The 15,982-nt window shown below is 41.0% G+C and overlaps 1 protein-coding gene across 1 annotated transcript in view; it reads right to left on the reverse strand.

The window, feature by feature from the left end:
* Nucleotides 1–285: 285 nt before the first annotated feature.
* The window catches only part of CYTH3 (cytohesin 3), a 45,026-nt gene continuing 29,329 nt past the window's right edge, over nucleotides 286–15,982 (reverse strand). Inside the window, exons 5-14 of the mRNA XM_010160657.1 lie at nucleotides 14,946–15,064; nucleotides 11,175–11,255; nucleotides 9,050–9,162; nucleotides 8,707–8,855; nucleotides 7,791–7,902; nucleotides 7,230–7,232; nucleotides 1,327–1,403; nucleotides 1,174–1,245; nucleotides 881–1,035; nucleotides 286–358 (exon numbers count right to left, since the gene is read on the reverse strand). Coding sequence (XP_010158959.1) covers nucleotides 286–358; nucleotides 881–1,035; nucleotides 1,174–1,245; nucleotides 1,327–1,403; nucleotides 7,230–7,232; nucleotides 7,791–7,902; nucleotides 8,707–8,855; nucleotides 9,050–9,162; nucleotides 11,175–11,255; nucleotides 14,946–15,064 — 954 coding nt within the window. The remainder of the gene's footprint in view (nucleotides 359–880; nucleotides 1,036–1,173; nucleotides 1,246–1,326; nucleotides 1,404–7,229; nucleotides 7,233–7,790; nucleotides 7,903–8,706; nucleotides 8,856–9,049; nucleotides 9,163–11,174; nucleotides 11,256–14,945; nucleotides 15,065–15,982) is intronic.

Here is a 15,982-nt window from a genome sequence, read left to right on the forward strand (position 1 = left end):
CAAGTAAACTGGAGTTGTAAGCGGTACGAGTGAAAACAAGGCTTCCATGTTTTCAGCTGAATGAAGTTCCAATATCATCACCCTCCGGGATCTGAAGCTTTCTTCAAATTATACGCCAATAACTCTTTACCCTGAAAGGTCTTGCCAAGCTTTTCTCTCATAGTGAAGTGTGTATATATATAAAATCTCATGTCAGTCTCCGTTTCATTGGTCCAGTTTTATACTACCACGCAACGGAATGCTCATTTATAGGTTGGTGCAGGCAGGCAAGTTGCTGGTCGTGTTCTATTTCTTATTTGCAATTCTTCGTTTCCTTGTTGCCAGCATATCATAAAAGGGATCCCTGCTGATACTTGCCCTGGAAGAGAAAAAAGGAATCATCAGTTTGCTTAACAAATACCTGGTTTTGAAAAGTAAAACTATTTTGTTTTCTCTTCAGGGGCGGTTGACTTGTAAGCATCACTAATATTTCTTTTAAAAAGGTGTTATTCAGCTGTGATTTGTTAAGAGTTCCAAGACAGAGTCAAGCTGTGAAAGCTGACAGCGGCACTGTGAACATGCTTAAGACAGATGTCACTGAAGTTAATTGTTAGGCGAAATAAGAATCTAATAAAATGAGGGTTAAAGACGACTCCCACAAGGCTTTACATTTGCTTTCAAAAAATCCCCATCTGAGTTGGCAGTACTATTTCCTTAGGACCAGGCAGTAACAGGAGACTTGCATCTTGATCCATCAACCCCACGTAGCCTGTCACTACTCCCAGGGGACACTGCCACATCAGAATTCTTCCAGCAAGTTAGAACACAAATTCTCTTAGTATCTTACTCCGAAAAGAGCTTACGCTTCATTTCTGAAAGACATTTAAGACTTTAAACTCACTTGATAGATTTAATCCACTCCTCCTTTTCTTCTGGGGTGGGCGCAGATATCCTGTACACGACGTGGTTGCCTTCCACCACTCTACCATCGGCTTCCGTTTTGCACGCTTTGATCACCTGACCTTTATGACTGGGGTTGTAGAGCTCAAAGCAGTTCTGGGGGGCAGAAATGCAGAAACAAATTTTAAAAAATACCCCAACCCAAACCGACAAACATCTTCATTTAACGCTACATCTAAGTTCTAGATGGTTCACTGATCTTCGTTTAAAAGACATATTATGGAAATATCTTACCGGTTTTCTAGGGTCTTCAACTTCTCTTATGCTAAGATTTTCTAACGGAATGATTCCTCTAGGTTCTTTGTCCTAAAAAATTAGGAAAATACCCCATTATTAGCCACTCGGACACCTGGGTTACAAGCCAAGGTCGCTGTACTGCATACTCACTGTTGTGTATTCGAAGTAATACAGGCAGTTGTCAGTCAGGATAAACCATCTGCGCTTCCACGTTTTCACTCTTCCCCCTACAACCGAAAGGTACAGCCGAATTAAACAAGTGTTGCTCTCACGGCTTCAGCAGCGGACAAGAAAGTAATTTAGTTTTGCTTGTTTTCCAAAATCTGGCTTAATTACTTAACTGTAAATGGATCAGGCACAGGTGAGCTGAGGCTAAAGGAGCACGTTAGTCCTGCACTAACTCCTGAGACAGCACTAACGATGGTGTTGCTGACCAGCCACGAAACCTGCATGTTCTAAAGCCGCAAACGTCTCCTCCCTTACAGAGAATGAATGCAACAGGTCTGCAGTCAGACCTGCTCCCTCTCCACGCCACCACAGCCGTTTCCCGCATCGAAGACACTGGTGTTACACGGCCCCCAGTCTGCTGCGACGGCACAGGGCGGCCAGTCACCAGCCAAACCAGGTCCTGGGTTCCAGGAACAGGGCCAACCCTCTCCACAGCCTCTCTTGCACAAGGAAAGGGCTCCATCAATAATACTGAGGGCATTTTACCGCCTTCCTTTCACTCCGCTCATGAGCACACATGTGATTAAGAACCTATTTCTACTTTCAGATTTCCAACGCAGAAGATGCTTATAAACATCATTACCAGAACAAGTATGATGTGTCGCCTGTGAGGAGCAAGTCCGATGCCAAAACGCACCGTTTCCAGTCACTTTTCATCATCTGGTATTTTAAGAACATGTTCTCTGTATGGGCTAATGTATCACTGACTACACCTGACAGAAGAAACAGCTACTGCTCCAAAACCGGCAATTTTTCCTGCATGAACAGTTTAGAACCAGGAACCCCAGAGCTCTTACACCTGCTAAAGTCCCTTTCAGAAACACACATTATTGTCTTGGTGCTTGCAGTTGGTTTTCTGCCGTTGGCTACTTCAGCCACGTCTGGCATTCCGCAGTGAGATGATTTCTAAAACCCCTTTCCAGGAGAGACAACTGCAGATCAAGCATTCACGTGTTGTTCATCCACGGGCTTAGTTCCACCAGTTCCCTGACTTCAGGATCGTGTCACCACCTGTGCATCACCCATTCAGCAGATTTAGTCTCATTAACCCAGCATCCCAAAACAGCTGATCTCGCTCTTGAACACTCATGCATATGGGTACCATTAATACGCACGAGACCCCCAAATTAATCCAAATCATACAACGAGCATAATTTTTTAATCTTTTTGTTCTACTCGAGATAGGTTTTTGTTCAAGACGGAGTTCCACATCATATTAAGAAACAATTCTGCCGATATCATGACCTTTCTTGATACCAGCCTACTACATGTTGGCACTGCAGACCGAGTAAGTTGCACGTCGTGTCTCCTCTTCTCGGTTTCACGCCCCAGACGGTAACCCAGTGCTAACACACTGCAACGTTCAATGTACTCAATCAGCTTTAGGTTCCTACGACACCCACACACACATCTTAAGAAAAATTTAAATCTGCAAGCAAGTGCGGTGAAATAAGAGAAGGCAAAACAGTGCAAGATGCAGAAGCCGTGACAGAATGAATGGTTGAGTGAACTGGAGACAGTGAGGGAAGAACTGGTGGCATTTTAGTACAACCCCTGTGACAGATCCTTAAACAGAGCATTGTAGAAACATTCCAACTGGCACGTACGTCACTAGGAAAATTCCCCATCACCTTGACTGAGAGCTGGTTCAAGTATCGGGAAGTATTTGGGCTAGGAACGGAAAGCCGGCGAACTTCGGCTTGACTCCCTTCAGGGCAGGGAATAAGCAGCAGCCGGGTCAAGACAACTGCCAGGGCAGCCCGTGCCATCGCCGTCACACGGCGGTTCTTCACGTAACCCAGCATTCATTGCCAAGTCACGTTCTGCTCTAAGGTTAACTTCGTGTAACATTTTCACAGCACAAAAAGGTCTCCCCGTTTCTCAGGCTGACAGGTAACATCAGCTAGCGTCAAGCGTCACGGCCTGCCCGGTTGTAGTAGAAAAACATCACAGAGGCAGCTTAAAGCAAACAAAGGTGTTTCCCATAAACTGTGATATCATGTCAAAACACAATTAAAAAATAATCAGGTAATTGTAGGTTTAAAAGAAGGCCTGTTCATAATTTAAGGCAGAAACAACGGCTTTAAACCTAGAACAGCATTAGGTGCCAAGTACTAAACGACAGTTGAGTTGGCTGAAATTGTTGCTGACAACATTCCCTCTCTTCAGAAAAGCCATCCCAAACCTGAAACCTTTCGTAACCAGTCCTGATGAAGCTTTCATCATGAAACTTTTCCCAGCTCCAGGACAGCCCTGATGTTGAGGCCAGAGAGAAGACTGAGCATCTCCGACGACATCCCTGCTGGGTCTCCCTTCTCCCCAGAACGGCCCGTAGCTCGCTGGGTCGCAGCACTCGCACCGCGTCACAGGAACAGGCCAAGTCCCTGCCCCACCATGCTCCGAGTTATGCTTCTCTTCCAGAAAAAACACAGCAAAGCAGGGTATTTTGGCAGGATAAGGAACTATTCTCACATATAAGTCTGTGTCCCTGCCCCCATTACTTAATTCAAAATTAAATTTTAATTGAAAATTAAATAAGGCCTTAGGACTGCAGGCAGCAACGTATCTAAAGTTTGAAAATTCTACCCAACCCTTCAGCACGTGCACATTACGTTTTAGTGGGGACAGAGAGATGCACACATCAGGAATGTTCATTCAGATCCCTCTGGGTTCAGTGGACTCGGAACTGTACAGTTATACACATGAAAGTTTGGGTTTCTTTGAAAAAGAATTTGACCTCGCCCGCAACAAAAGAGGAGCAGCAGCTACCACCAGAGCCAGGCAGGGTGCGCAGGGCACCAGCTTCCTGACCGACCACCGCTGTTCTCTCGCCCCGATTAGGGAAGAGAAACGCCATCCCCTCAAGGACAGATGGGCTGGAATAAGCACCACTGGTGGGACAGGCCCAGATGCAAAGCTTCTGGATGATCTCCAAGCTCCCAGTAACTGCCTGCCTGGTAGAAAAAAAGTAAGACGATCATGTGTCTGGCTTGAATCATTCCCTCTCCGCTTTGGTGGAATAATGTCACAGTTTCCCTCTAACTAGAAGAAAACATTATACAAACCAAGCTATTTGCCAAGAGAAGCTGTTTTAGGTAAGGAAATGCCTCCCTGTGCAAACGACTAACCTGGACATTAGGACAGAGAGCCCAGACAACCACCTCACAATACCTTAATGTGGACACAGGAAATTTCATGGTACCAACACGACTAGTAATTACGACACAGAAAAATCCAAAATCTTACCATGTCTCAAGCTGCTCTAAGTGAGGATTCATTAGCACTCGGCAGCTTTCACTTCTTTTCTTGTAGCATTCGTTCTCGTTACACCACGCTTCAAACAATGTAGAACTGAAGGATAATCTAGGTTTACCACGATAAAGGTGTCTATATAAAGGCACCAGCTGACTCCAGACAGATAAAACCAGAATTGCTGTCTTGCTGCCAGGTTTGGCACTTGGACTTACACAAAGTCACCTCTGAACAATTCAGAGCAGCAAAAACTCTCCAAAAGCATTTTGCACCCTCCCAGCTTTCTAAAACCCAGTGCCAGGCTAAAGAGCGAGGCTGGTCTTCAGGATGGAGGAATTTTACAATCTATGAAAGTTTCATGATACCTACCTCCTGCCCAGAGGATAATCAATACAGTGAGCTGGAATACTAAAAAGAAGGGCAGAAGGAGATAAATGGGAAGAGCTGACTAAGAAATACCAAATACAAAATACTGCCTTGATATACTCAGGGTCTGGGACTTGTCTTAGTCTTATTTATAGTTTTATATAAAACTTTCTATTTCAATTTTTAACTATTACCACAACTGAGCACTTAAAATCTCATGCAGGAATAGTCCCCTTAGCATGCCAACAGTACTGAAACTTTTGACTATCAGCATCTTCCAGAACTGAGGGGGATCCTACTCATTTCACAACAAGTCTTTCCCAACAGAAAGGACTGTTAAAGTCCAAAATGTGGGTCGACAAGCAGTCACAAACGTACATTTTCAGCCCCCTAGCAAACAGGAAACTCACTGTAGAGGAAAGAGATAAAAGAAAAAAAAAAAAAAAAAGCCAGGTTTATTTCTGGTCACTGCATCTAAATTAGCAAAATGTCTTTGTCTGCACCAGTCCGTGTCTGCTGGAAAAAAAGGCAGTCTTCCACGGAAGCGCAGCCTCGCACGTTTACAGCTGATTCACAGGAGGCTCCTGGACACATCTCGTTTCTTTATTCAAATAACCCTCATGCCGTGGGAGCGTTACGTGCAACAGCCTTCCCCTTCGCACAGGCTGCTTCTGTTGGGTTTTCTGTGCTCTGTCTCTCGTCTACAGCCTACGTCACAGAAAGTTGGGTTTACTCAGCTTGCGCCAGAGCCGCATTGTGCGGAGTTACCTGGCAGCTCTCACCGACCTGGTCACCTTTTTTCTTCAATGTCTTTATTAATCTATATTTTATTAGATCTCTTATGTCTCTTATTGACAGTTTCTTCCACAATGGACGTTGTCACTCCCCTGCACACACTCACACTCTTGCTTGCACTCAGTATGTGGATCAGACTGTACTGGCACCAGAAACAGATCCACACAGTGTGGGTTTATACCCAATCTCTTCTCCAGAAAGCACAATTTATCTATCTTGCTATAGAAAGCACAATTTATCTATCCTGCTATTGTCATCTTGCTATCGCCTCACGTTACAAAATGGAGAAAAGCTGCAAAGTCATCTTTAAAATCGTGCCAGCTGAGCCAACGCATGTCAAAAAGCAAGAGCTTTGCTTTTTTGTAGCTAGAAAGACAGAGCCTCGTGGCATCTGTAGCACAGGGGTCAAAACAAGACACGGAGAGCGTGCGAATTAACGACAAACGCTTCCTGGCCACATCTACTCCCTCCCAGCGCTAGCACCACCACTGATTCCCAGGGGCCAACAGCAGGGCACACCGTGCCTCTAACCAGGCTCTACTTTCCCCATACTCGCCCCCCAGCACACATCCCTCTTCACGCTTTAGGCTCCAAGTGCAAAGTTCCTTCTCCTTCAACAAGCAGTTACACGCGACGGTGGCCGGACAACTGGCTCTGCTGGAGGGTGCACTGGTGTTTTATATAAAACAGGTTTATTTCATTGGGAAACTAATGTTAAAATAAAACTTCAGTCTCCTTTATATAGGAAAAAATTCTCTAAGCCCAAATGAAAAAGTGACTCCTATCAACTTTAAAATAGTCTATAAACAGGGGTATCTTGCAGTGCCAGGAGACTGCAAATTATCAGAGGTTTCTGCAACCCTGAATTTGGTGCTTATTTAGGATTCTCTTAAGTAAGCAAATTGTATTATTTACAAAGGAAAATAAGCAGAAAAAGAACAGCTTTTATAAATGCATAGTTCAAATGTAATCAATCTTTCAATGACCTAATATAATTCACGTACAAGTAACAAAATCACTCTGGAACCTCATTACAAGACTAAGAGGCTGTTTTCTCTCAGTATAAATTATTCTTCCCTTGTTATGTTATTCAACAAATGAGAAAAAGTACGCTGAACAGTCATGTCTATTCGTCTGCTGTACAGGTCAGCACCACCTTCTTTTGCAGGAGACACCTGCATGTGAGCTAGACACCGACACGCCAGTCTGAGTACCACTGATGATACTGTTGGTGACACTGAGTGAAAAAGCAAAATGCTACAATAAACTTGATTAAAAAAAAAAAAGAAACGAAATAAAATTTAACCAAAAAGAAAAAAACAAACAAACCCAAACAAACAGGAGGAAAGAGGAAGAAAACAAAAGAATGAGCAACTGAAGAGGAGGGGGCTGGAAAGCAATCAGATACGTACCTCCTAATGCAGAATAAGCAGAGACAGCCAGTCACAGAACAGAAAGGTGATAGGTCATAGGCCATAAGGAAAACAAGAAGGCACATTTAAACCACTCATTAAAAAATCATAGCCAAAACCAAACCAAGAGAAACTCACAAATAATATGGAAAAATAAAGACGTACAAAAATAACTATTTGAAGAGAAATCTCTTTTTTTGTACACAGAAAACTGAGTTGAAACATCGCAGTTTTCTGAAATGACCTTATGGAGACTTAGTTGTTATTTATCAGTCACGGCATGTAAATACCACATGGCGTTTCCTTTTTGTCATGGAGTTTTTATTTCTCATGTATCAGAAATAAAACTCCAAAATTGGAAACAAGATTGCTAGTTTGGATACGCAAGATAAGCAGTAACAACCTTCAGATGTGAAGGAGTTACTTGTCTTGGTTCCTACGTTTTTAAAAACAAAGTACAAAGTCAATCCTACTACCTTTACAAGAAAGCAGAGACGTGGGAGCAGCAAACATGCTAACAACGAACAAACGTGGAGCAGCAAAACTGCCCTCAGAACTCACCTAACTTCAGCAGCCAACCCTCTCGATCTGGATTAAAAAACGTATGCGTTAGATCATTTCCATCATCCTCGGGAATTTTAAATGGCTCATTCTTAATACTTTCATATAAATTCTAGAAGAATTAAAAAAAAACACAGAGGAAAAAGACCTCATTAATAAACGTCTAACAGAAAATGGAAGCAGGACATCCTACTGCTTCTCAGACTATCTGTATAAAAAGCATAGGAAATACAGTCCATAAAATTCCGGACCATCTCTTCTCAATCACTGTTTACTACTTTGATTATGTTTGACTTTAAACTATTTAATCTATAAACAAGTGTCTCATTTTTAAAGATTTTTATAAGCACTTCTAGCAAAGGCATTTTTCCTGTAACTTCAGCATTTCAAAGGTTTCAGCTTCAGGTCTCATTTAGTACCAGTTTTGCCAAATGAATCCGGGTTTTCAGAAAATGGTTTAGACCATCACAGTGTCTTAGAGAAGTAAGCATGTTTAATCTCAAGGGACAGGAGGAAGCTCCACGAGACACACGGAAAGAAATGATAAGCAATAACAAAACAATGATTTTTACTTTTTTTTCCAGCTTTCTCTCTTTGACTTATCCAGAAATACTTTCCCCCACCACCCTCCATCAGAAGCTAATTCCACAACTATTTTGCCATCAGCAAGCTACTGAGAGATCTGTGAAGTGTTTGCTCTGGAATCTCCTCTCCTTAACAAACGACTGAACATAGGGAGAACTAGCTCAAAGCAGCTGTGAATATCAGAAAATGCTTCTTTCAGCTACTCACGTGGTTATGCATGCTAGACGTTCTTACTTTCCCTCAACAAATCTGCCTGAGCACTGTTGTACAAGTTTTTAAGTTTCCTGCTAAAACCAAAAAGCAATGCCTTGTCTTACCCAGTCCAACTTACCCGTAGCAATTCTTCTGGAAGGTCTCCACCTTCATTAATTCCACGATTCATGGAAATAAACCTCTCTACTGTTGGCTTATCTCTTACATTGTGGTTGTGCAGACTGGTATTTAACATAATGATTGCAAATGACAGCACATAGCATGTATCTGAAATAAGATTTGGAAAACGATTTATCTCTCTGTGTTGTGGCAGAAAGCTGTAAAATGAATCTATATCAGTTGGGATGAGTTAAAGAAGTGGGTAGTCAAAAACACTGAACGCTGTATGATCCCGTACATGTATATACAGATAATACATTCACACACACACTTCAGAACCCCTGTTGTTTCCTGTGACTGACCCGTAGACTGGAAGACTCCTGGGTTACAAAGGCAATAGCGCGAAGCAAAAGCTTCCATCATACGATCAATTTTCTGAGCCTCTCCTGGGAGTCTGAAGCTCCACAGAAACTGCCTATAGAAGGGAAGAATAGCTGTTAAGACTCATTCTAATATTTATATATTAAGCATATATTACTAATAATCAGAAAAAAACCCAAACAAAAAACCCCAGCAATGTCTGTATAAACTGCCTTAGAAATAGGCTCTCAATCTCTCAACACACAAGTCAGGAGCTATTATAAAGCAACATGCACAGATGGCTAGCCCAGTAATTCAGCCAGCAACACTGCATGCTATCAGGCAAGATAATATGGCAGTTCATATTCTGAGACCTTCTCTTTTTTTCCAGACTAGTAAACAATTTTCTGTATGCATCCCATTTTTGCCATGAGAATGCTATGGGAAACAAGCAGCTCAAACCTCCCTAGGTTTCCTGGCTACTGAAAGCAATAAACACTCAGCTAGACTTTACTTACAATGTAAAAAGACACATTACATAAAATATTTCTGGTAGGGGACTGAAGCAATGAATACAAAACCACTGGATATCTTGACTTGAACTCCTCAAACATTTAAAAAATAGTGACAAGAAGAAGAGAAACCCCAGTGCTTGGAGAGGTGCTGCCTGTCTGATGCAAGTTCACCCTACAAGAATCAGACCCAGGATCTTAAAAATCAAGACTCATGATATCACTTCAGCAATTTCGTAATACAGGCAGGAGATCTGTGCTCCTGTTTAGCAGCACGAACTGAAATATGGGTTTTTACATTCATAACTTACTGTTTCATTTAGAGGAACACTGGAATGCATACAGGACAGAAGTCTTCACTAATTTATTTTTGGCACACTGTGGTGCTAAAAAGCTCAAATGAATTTAATCACTATTAAAACAGGATCTAAACCAGCAAAGTTACATGCTCTGCCATGCAAAACAAGTTCCTGATATTCCCTGTATGCTGGGTGCCATTAATAATAATTTATTCCTATCTTTATCAGTTTTCATTTTAGGATATTATATTAAAGTGTTGCAGGCCATCTTTAGTTTTTCAGGTCTATATACTGTCTTTTACTCACCTCATGCAAGGTTCCAACCCAGATCACGAATTTTGTAAGCTACCAAAATACAAACATTTAATAGTAGCAGCTGCTAAGGAAGAATAAAGTCAAACCTAACATTAAATTGGGTAAAAAAGATAGGAATATTAAGCCTCCTAGACAAGCTTCAGCAGCCAGAAAAAAGGCTTCCTTAGCTCAAGCCTCAGGCAGCTCAAGTTATCATCACCACAGCACTCAACCATAGCAAAGCTGTTCAGACTCCACATCACAAGGCACTGCACCAGAGACAAAGATCACACGGACATTTCAGTTTATCTGGTGTCAGGAGGGAGTCACTTGTGGCAAGGAAACTGGCAGAACTGTCTAAATCAACTTCCTTTCCTAGATCTATGATGGATTCCCACCAAGACGAGAAGAACTTCACAAGGTCACTGTACGCTGGCATCCCAGAGAAATCAGGTAAACTGTTCCCTCAGCAAGGGGAAAAAAAGTAGACTAAGATATTACACTTTCTTTCACATAACAAGTGAAACTGAGCAAAGTAGGAGGAAACTACTTGATTCAAAGTCTACCTCTTTGCAACTGAACATAATCACTGATTTGGTCAGCAGGATCGTAATCCCTCCCTCCCCACCCACAGGAACAAGTTGAGATGGAAGGAAAGGAGAAAGAAGGCTGCAGCAAATAAAATTATTTATTTGCTGAGGTTAGGGGTCGGTTTGTTTTTCACCTATCTCTGTGCTAAGATAGAAAACAGATCTTCCAACGTCCACGGAGAGCAGGCACGCCAGAGAGTTACAGCTGTGTTGTAGCTGTTTGTATTTATCTGAGATAATTAAAAGTTGTCACCTCCAAAGGCAGCACACACACAAGCAGTCGGGAGGGTTAAACAGAGCTGTCTCTGCTAACTTGCACAGTAATGCATGTAATTGTGCTGAGCTGTACATCAGCTTTCTGAAGAATAAATCAACACAGTGACTCATTCAATAAAGGAAGCTCAGGTCAAAAAAAAGAAAGCATTTGCTCACCTTAAGGCTTGTACAAGATTGAGATCAGCGAACTCATGGAGTTCAACAAAAGCCTGAAGAACTTTAATATTAAATTCATCTCTATTAAAGACAAAAATGAAAACAGACGATTATAATTCTGAACTTTAAAGACATGTTAGTTATCTCTATTTGCTTCCAAGAATAACAAAAAAAAAAAAAAGCTCATACTGATCAAATAAAGTAATCAAGAAATGTTTTAGTCATTTATTTGAGAGGGCTTTTAATATTTAACACTAGTAGTTTGCCCATTTTTGCTGGTAGGTTAGCAAGAGTCAGTACACTTGACCTGATTTTAGCCCGGGCTACTTAAATGACCCGGAAATGGCCTAGCCTTCTTTGCTTCACATTTATTATTATTACTGCACCTGCAGTAATAATATGGGATGATACCTGAAAAGTTTACCCAGTAAATTCTTTTGCAGAAATTGTGTCATGAACTCTTAAGACAACAGTTAATGTAAGACTAATTTCATTAGACATAAACTACATGTAAAACAAACTATCTCCCTTTTTCTTTTAAGAACAGAAAATATTAAAGCTGCATTTAATTTATGTACAAAGATGAGGAAGAGAAATGTTTCAACTGACTGTGCCTAAGCACAGCCTTTTAAAAAAGAGCTACTTAGCACATAGTACATTCTTACTCCATTCTCAAAAACTGTTACAATGAAAGTTTACTAAAATGGGAATAGGTTTTGAACGGGCTTCCTCTCACTCGTCTTTTATACTGCTATGCAAATCACGACCCAAATTATGCTTTGATACAAAGGTTTTTAAATGCATAAGTAACATGTAAACATTAATGAAAGCAAAATTATGTGGACTCAGACAGAATTTGGTCTACACCATCACTGAGTTCATATGCCAGAAGCATAAAGGTTTATAATCCTCAGGGTGTGCTTTAAATACATCACCAAGACAGAATGTTGCCTATCAGCCTCCACCCAAAACGGAAAGGTGTGCACCCACCAAGAAACATCTGCTGCATCACTGACTAACTGCAGAGTCAGACTAAGCTGTAACACTCCCGGGAAAACACCAGAAATGGACCCACTCATTCACTAGGACGGCCCCGTGCTGTTCACGGAAAACACCTCAGCTCCCTCAAGCAGAGCAAAGCGACTCTCATGAAATGCAGCAATGCACAGCTCCACTGCGTGCCTGCTTTCAGTGCAGGGAAAGGAAGTGGCGTGACAGTGTAATAAAAGAGAGCACTCAGAAGTACTTTGTTACTCTAGGCCAAATATTGATTTTGCTTGTATGTACATAAAGCTGCAGTCATTCAGAACAAATATGAGCCTTACGCTCTAATTTTTGCTCTTCTAGGTTTTAATGTAGACTGGATTAATAGTGATACTTGTGCTGGGTTCAGCTCCAAAGACAGAAGCAAAATACCATGAAAGGCCTAGGAAGCCACAAAAAAAAAAGACGACTTACACACATATAAAGAAATCTTAAACCTTTCCTAGGATCCTAGAATGCAATTAATCTCTTATTTATTACACATTTTAATTTACTCTCTTGTTCCATTTTACCATTCACTTTTTTCAGTGCTGTAACACTATGTAAGTGAATAATTTAAAAAATGTATCTCTTTATGGCAGAACGTTACACAAATATTTCACGCTGTTGACTATCCTGGTCTTGTCTTCAGCTATACTTAGCTAGAATGCAGAAGTAATTCATAATGGCCACCCAAGTGGGAGTGGCAAAATAAAATTGAACGTCCTCAAACTCCAAAAGCCTTGATAAAAGATAGTACATAACTTGACAAAAGCACATCTACGATACACACTGCCATTTGCATAGCACAAATCACTTAATGGTCTGTTTCTGAGGGAGTCACAAAAGCAAAACTAGCAGCATAAGACCACCTCAATGGTCACGTTTTATTTTATCCCAGGACCTCAAGGCATAATGCATTGTTTTCAGAGGAACATGAGTAAAAATTGTGAAGACTCTAAGAAATCAATGTTGCAGTTCAAAGTCATACGATGAACCAATGCCCCATTCATGACGTGACTGCCTTAAAATTTCCATACACGCTCCTGACAATCAGATTGTCACCTCTTCACCTCCACCCCCCTCACTAATTCATGTAAGTGATGAAAAAAAGTAGGCAGAAATACCATTTGCTTTCCCATTACCATATTAACATCACACTCTTCTTGCATGAAGAAACATGCAAAAACCAATTAGGCTAACTGGTTACATTGAATAAAAGCTACTTTTAAAGTAAAAAATAAATTTCTTTTCAACTTCAAGTGCTCCTTAAATGGATAGGTGGCTTCTGCCTTGTGGCTAAATAACAGTATGTTAATTTTTTTTACTTCTCCTAAGATTTTATTATCCAGTTGATAGACCTAAAATTTTCTGATCCAATTTACTCTTCAGTATGATGACATTTGTCTGTATTTAAGTTTTGAAAAAATTGAGAAGATATAATTAATTGCATATTTATCTGTGCACATACTCAACATTAAGAAAGGTTCCCTGTATTTTCAGATTAGATCACTGTGCCTACCAGCATCCTTGCCAGGGATGCAAAAGCAGCAATAGTTTTTTAAATTTTAAATGTGAACCCATAAATAGTCACGCGAATGTCACCGATGACTCCAGTGGGTAGTCCTTTCTGCATGAGTACAGGGGTTCTGGGAATAGGGCTAGAAAAACTGGAAGCATTTCAGAAGTATCAAGGTAGAACGCAGCTCTCAAACATACACAGAGTCCTATAGACAAGCTTTGTTACAGTTTTGTAATTACGAACATGGAAGTGATTTTACAATACTGATTGCCCAAATATTTAAGACAAACAACATAATACCATTGTATAAAAATTGTTGAAATGTCTATATATACTGTAGAGAAACTTCATAGCAAACATCTGTTTTCAAAATATATGTATTACAGTAAAAACTTCCATTAAACCTATTAAAGTCAGGAGGAAATTGCTGAGCCATTGATGCTGTAAAGAGATTGCAGGTGTCTCAAAAGGGACCTGCCAGAACGTAGCACTACAGGAGCATACCCTAAACCGGTCAACTTTTAAACTCCGTAACTGGCATCTGAACCGGAACATGTGCAAGCACGTAGATACACGTACTCCAACCCACTCTTCACTTCTGCCTCCTGCTGCCTTTTCACAACCAATTCCTGGGCCGCACAGCAATGGAATTCATTTGCATTTTGATTGCGTTTTGCAATAGCATGCATAAATACACACGTTGCACGTTAATTGTAGTGGGATTGATAAAGATACGGTGCGGCTGCCCTTTGAGACACCTACTTACTCATGGGAAGTCTGCGTGCAGGGAAGAAGACAACGCTAAAACCTGCCTGTAACTACTGTCCCAAGAACTGCCCATTCCAATAAGTCATTTGTTTACTACCCAACTATTAGCGACTGTAAATCACTCCTTGCCTGGGCACAGTATCAAGACTTACCGGAACGGTTGCAATACAACTCTCAGACATTCCAAAAGCTCGTGGTATTATATTCTGAACTGTAGCCTAATTCAAGGGTATTTTCTCAACACAGTAAGTTACAATGAATTAAATATTATTCTAGAACATACCCATTTTAAAATAACAACCACCTAACAGAGAAAGAACTACCACAATACCGGAAAAAAAAGTACAGATCTCAAGAGCAGTACAGCAGCTCTCTCGTGCAGCCTGTGGAAGGTAACTACCAAACCCCACACGTACACTTTGTAACTCAAGAACAAAGGTTCAACAGTTTTATTTTACCTTTCACCGAGGTAATCTCCAATTACCGTTTTATTTAGTCCTTCTCCTTTATACAGGAACTGCGCAATGTCTTCTGCAGTGTTCTGCAGGAGGTCATTTTCTATCAGAAACTGTATTCCCTAGGAAGAGCAATTCCAGAGGAAAAGGAATGTTATGTTTTCTTCCACAAGCATTTACATAAATACCACTTACAACATTTGGTATTAATCTACTGACACAGACATACCTAGCACATTAAGAATTACATTAGCCTACAGATTATTACTCAATGAAATGGTAAACGAATGTTTTTCAGTTAGATAAGCAATACTCAGTACTGGTTTAAAGATTATAATAAGAACATTTTAAGGCTCGATATGCTAGGTGGCAGTTTGAATCCCTCAACAACAGAAATATCAGACATTAATTGAATAATAATTCCATGTTACTCTCCAGAGTTCACGTGTGAGTTGGCCTGTTCACATTACTGCATAAATGTTTGCAGAGACATAATCTGTAAAATCATGTAACGAAAAGGTACACAGGAATAACTTAATTACCACCATGACACAAAATAAAGCATCTTTTATAATCTACAAACTGCAACCCAAAACATCAAGCCACTACTTGGAGTAGAACTCGCAGCTGAAGATACTGAGGCCGGTTTAAAAGAGTTTATGCTGACACTGGAATTATCAGGGACTTCGGTTGTGCTGGGACTAAACTATTCATGAAGGACTTCAAGTACACTAGTCATGACCCAGTCAGGCTTCTACCATGGAGCTTCTATCAAAGGCGAGAGGAGAGTCTTACCCTGTCCCTCAGCGGCTACTTGACCAAGCCCCTGGACTCCCAAGCCTCCATAAATTACTGGCCCTATAACTGGCACACTCTAGGGATGCCCAGAGATCTTTCTGCAAAGCAGCAAAGAAAGGAGACTGAGAGTTACATGAAGATTACGTAAAGGATGGACGGGATGCTATTCCAATACTCAGCAGGTCACAAAGAGAGCACGCTCTTTTTCCCCAGCACACACCCCAACGGAGGGGTTTGCTATT

This window comes from Eurypyga helias, unplaced genomic scaffold (genome assembly GCF_000690775.1).
Source record: "Eurypyga helias isolate BGI_N326 unplaced genomic scaffold, ASM69077v1 scaffold10981, whole genome shotgun sequence".
In the NCBI taxonomy this organism is placed as follows: Eukaryota; Metazoa; Chordata; class Aves; order Eurypygiformes; family Eurypygidae; genus Eurypyga; species Eurypyga helias.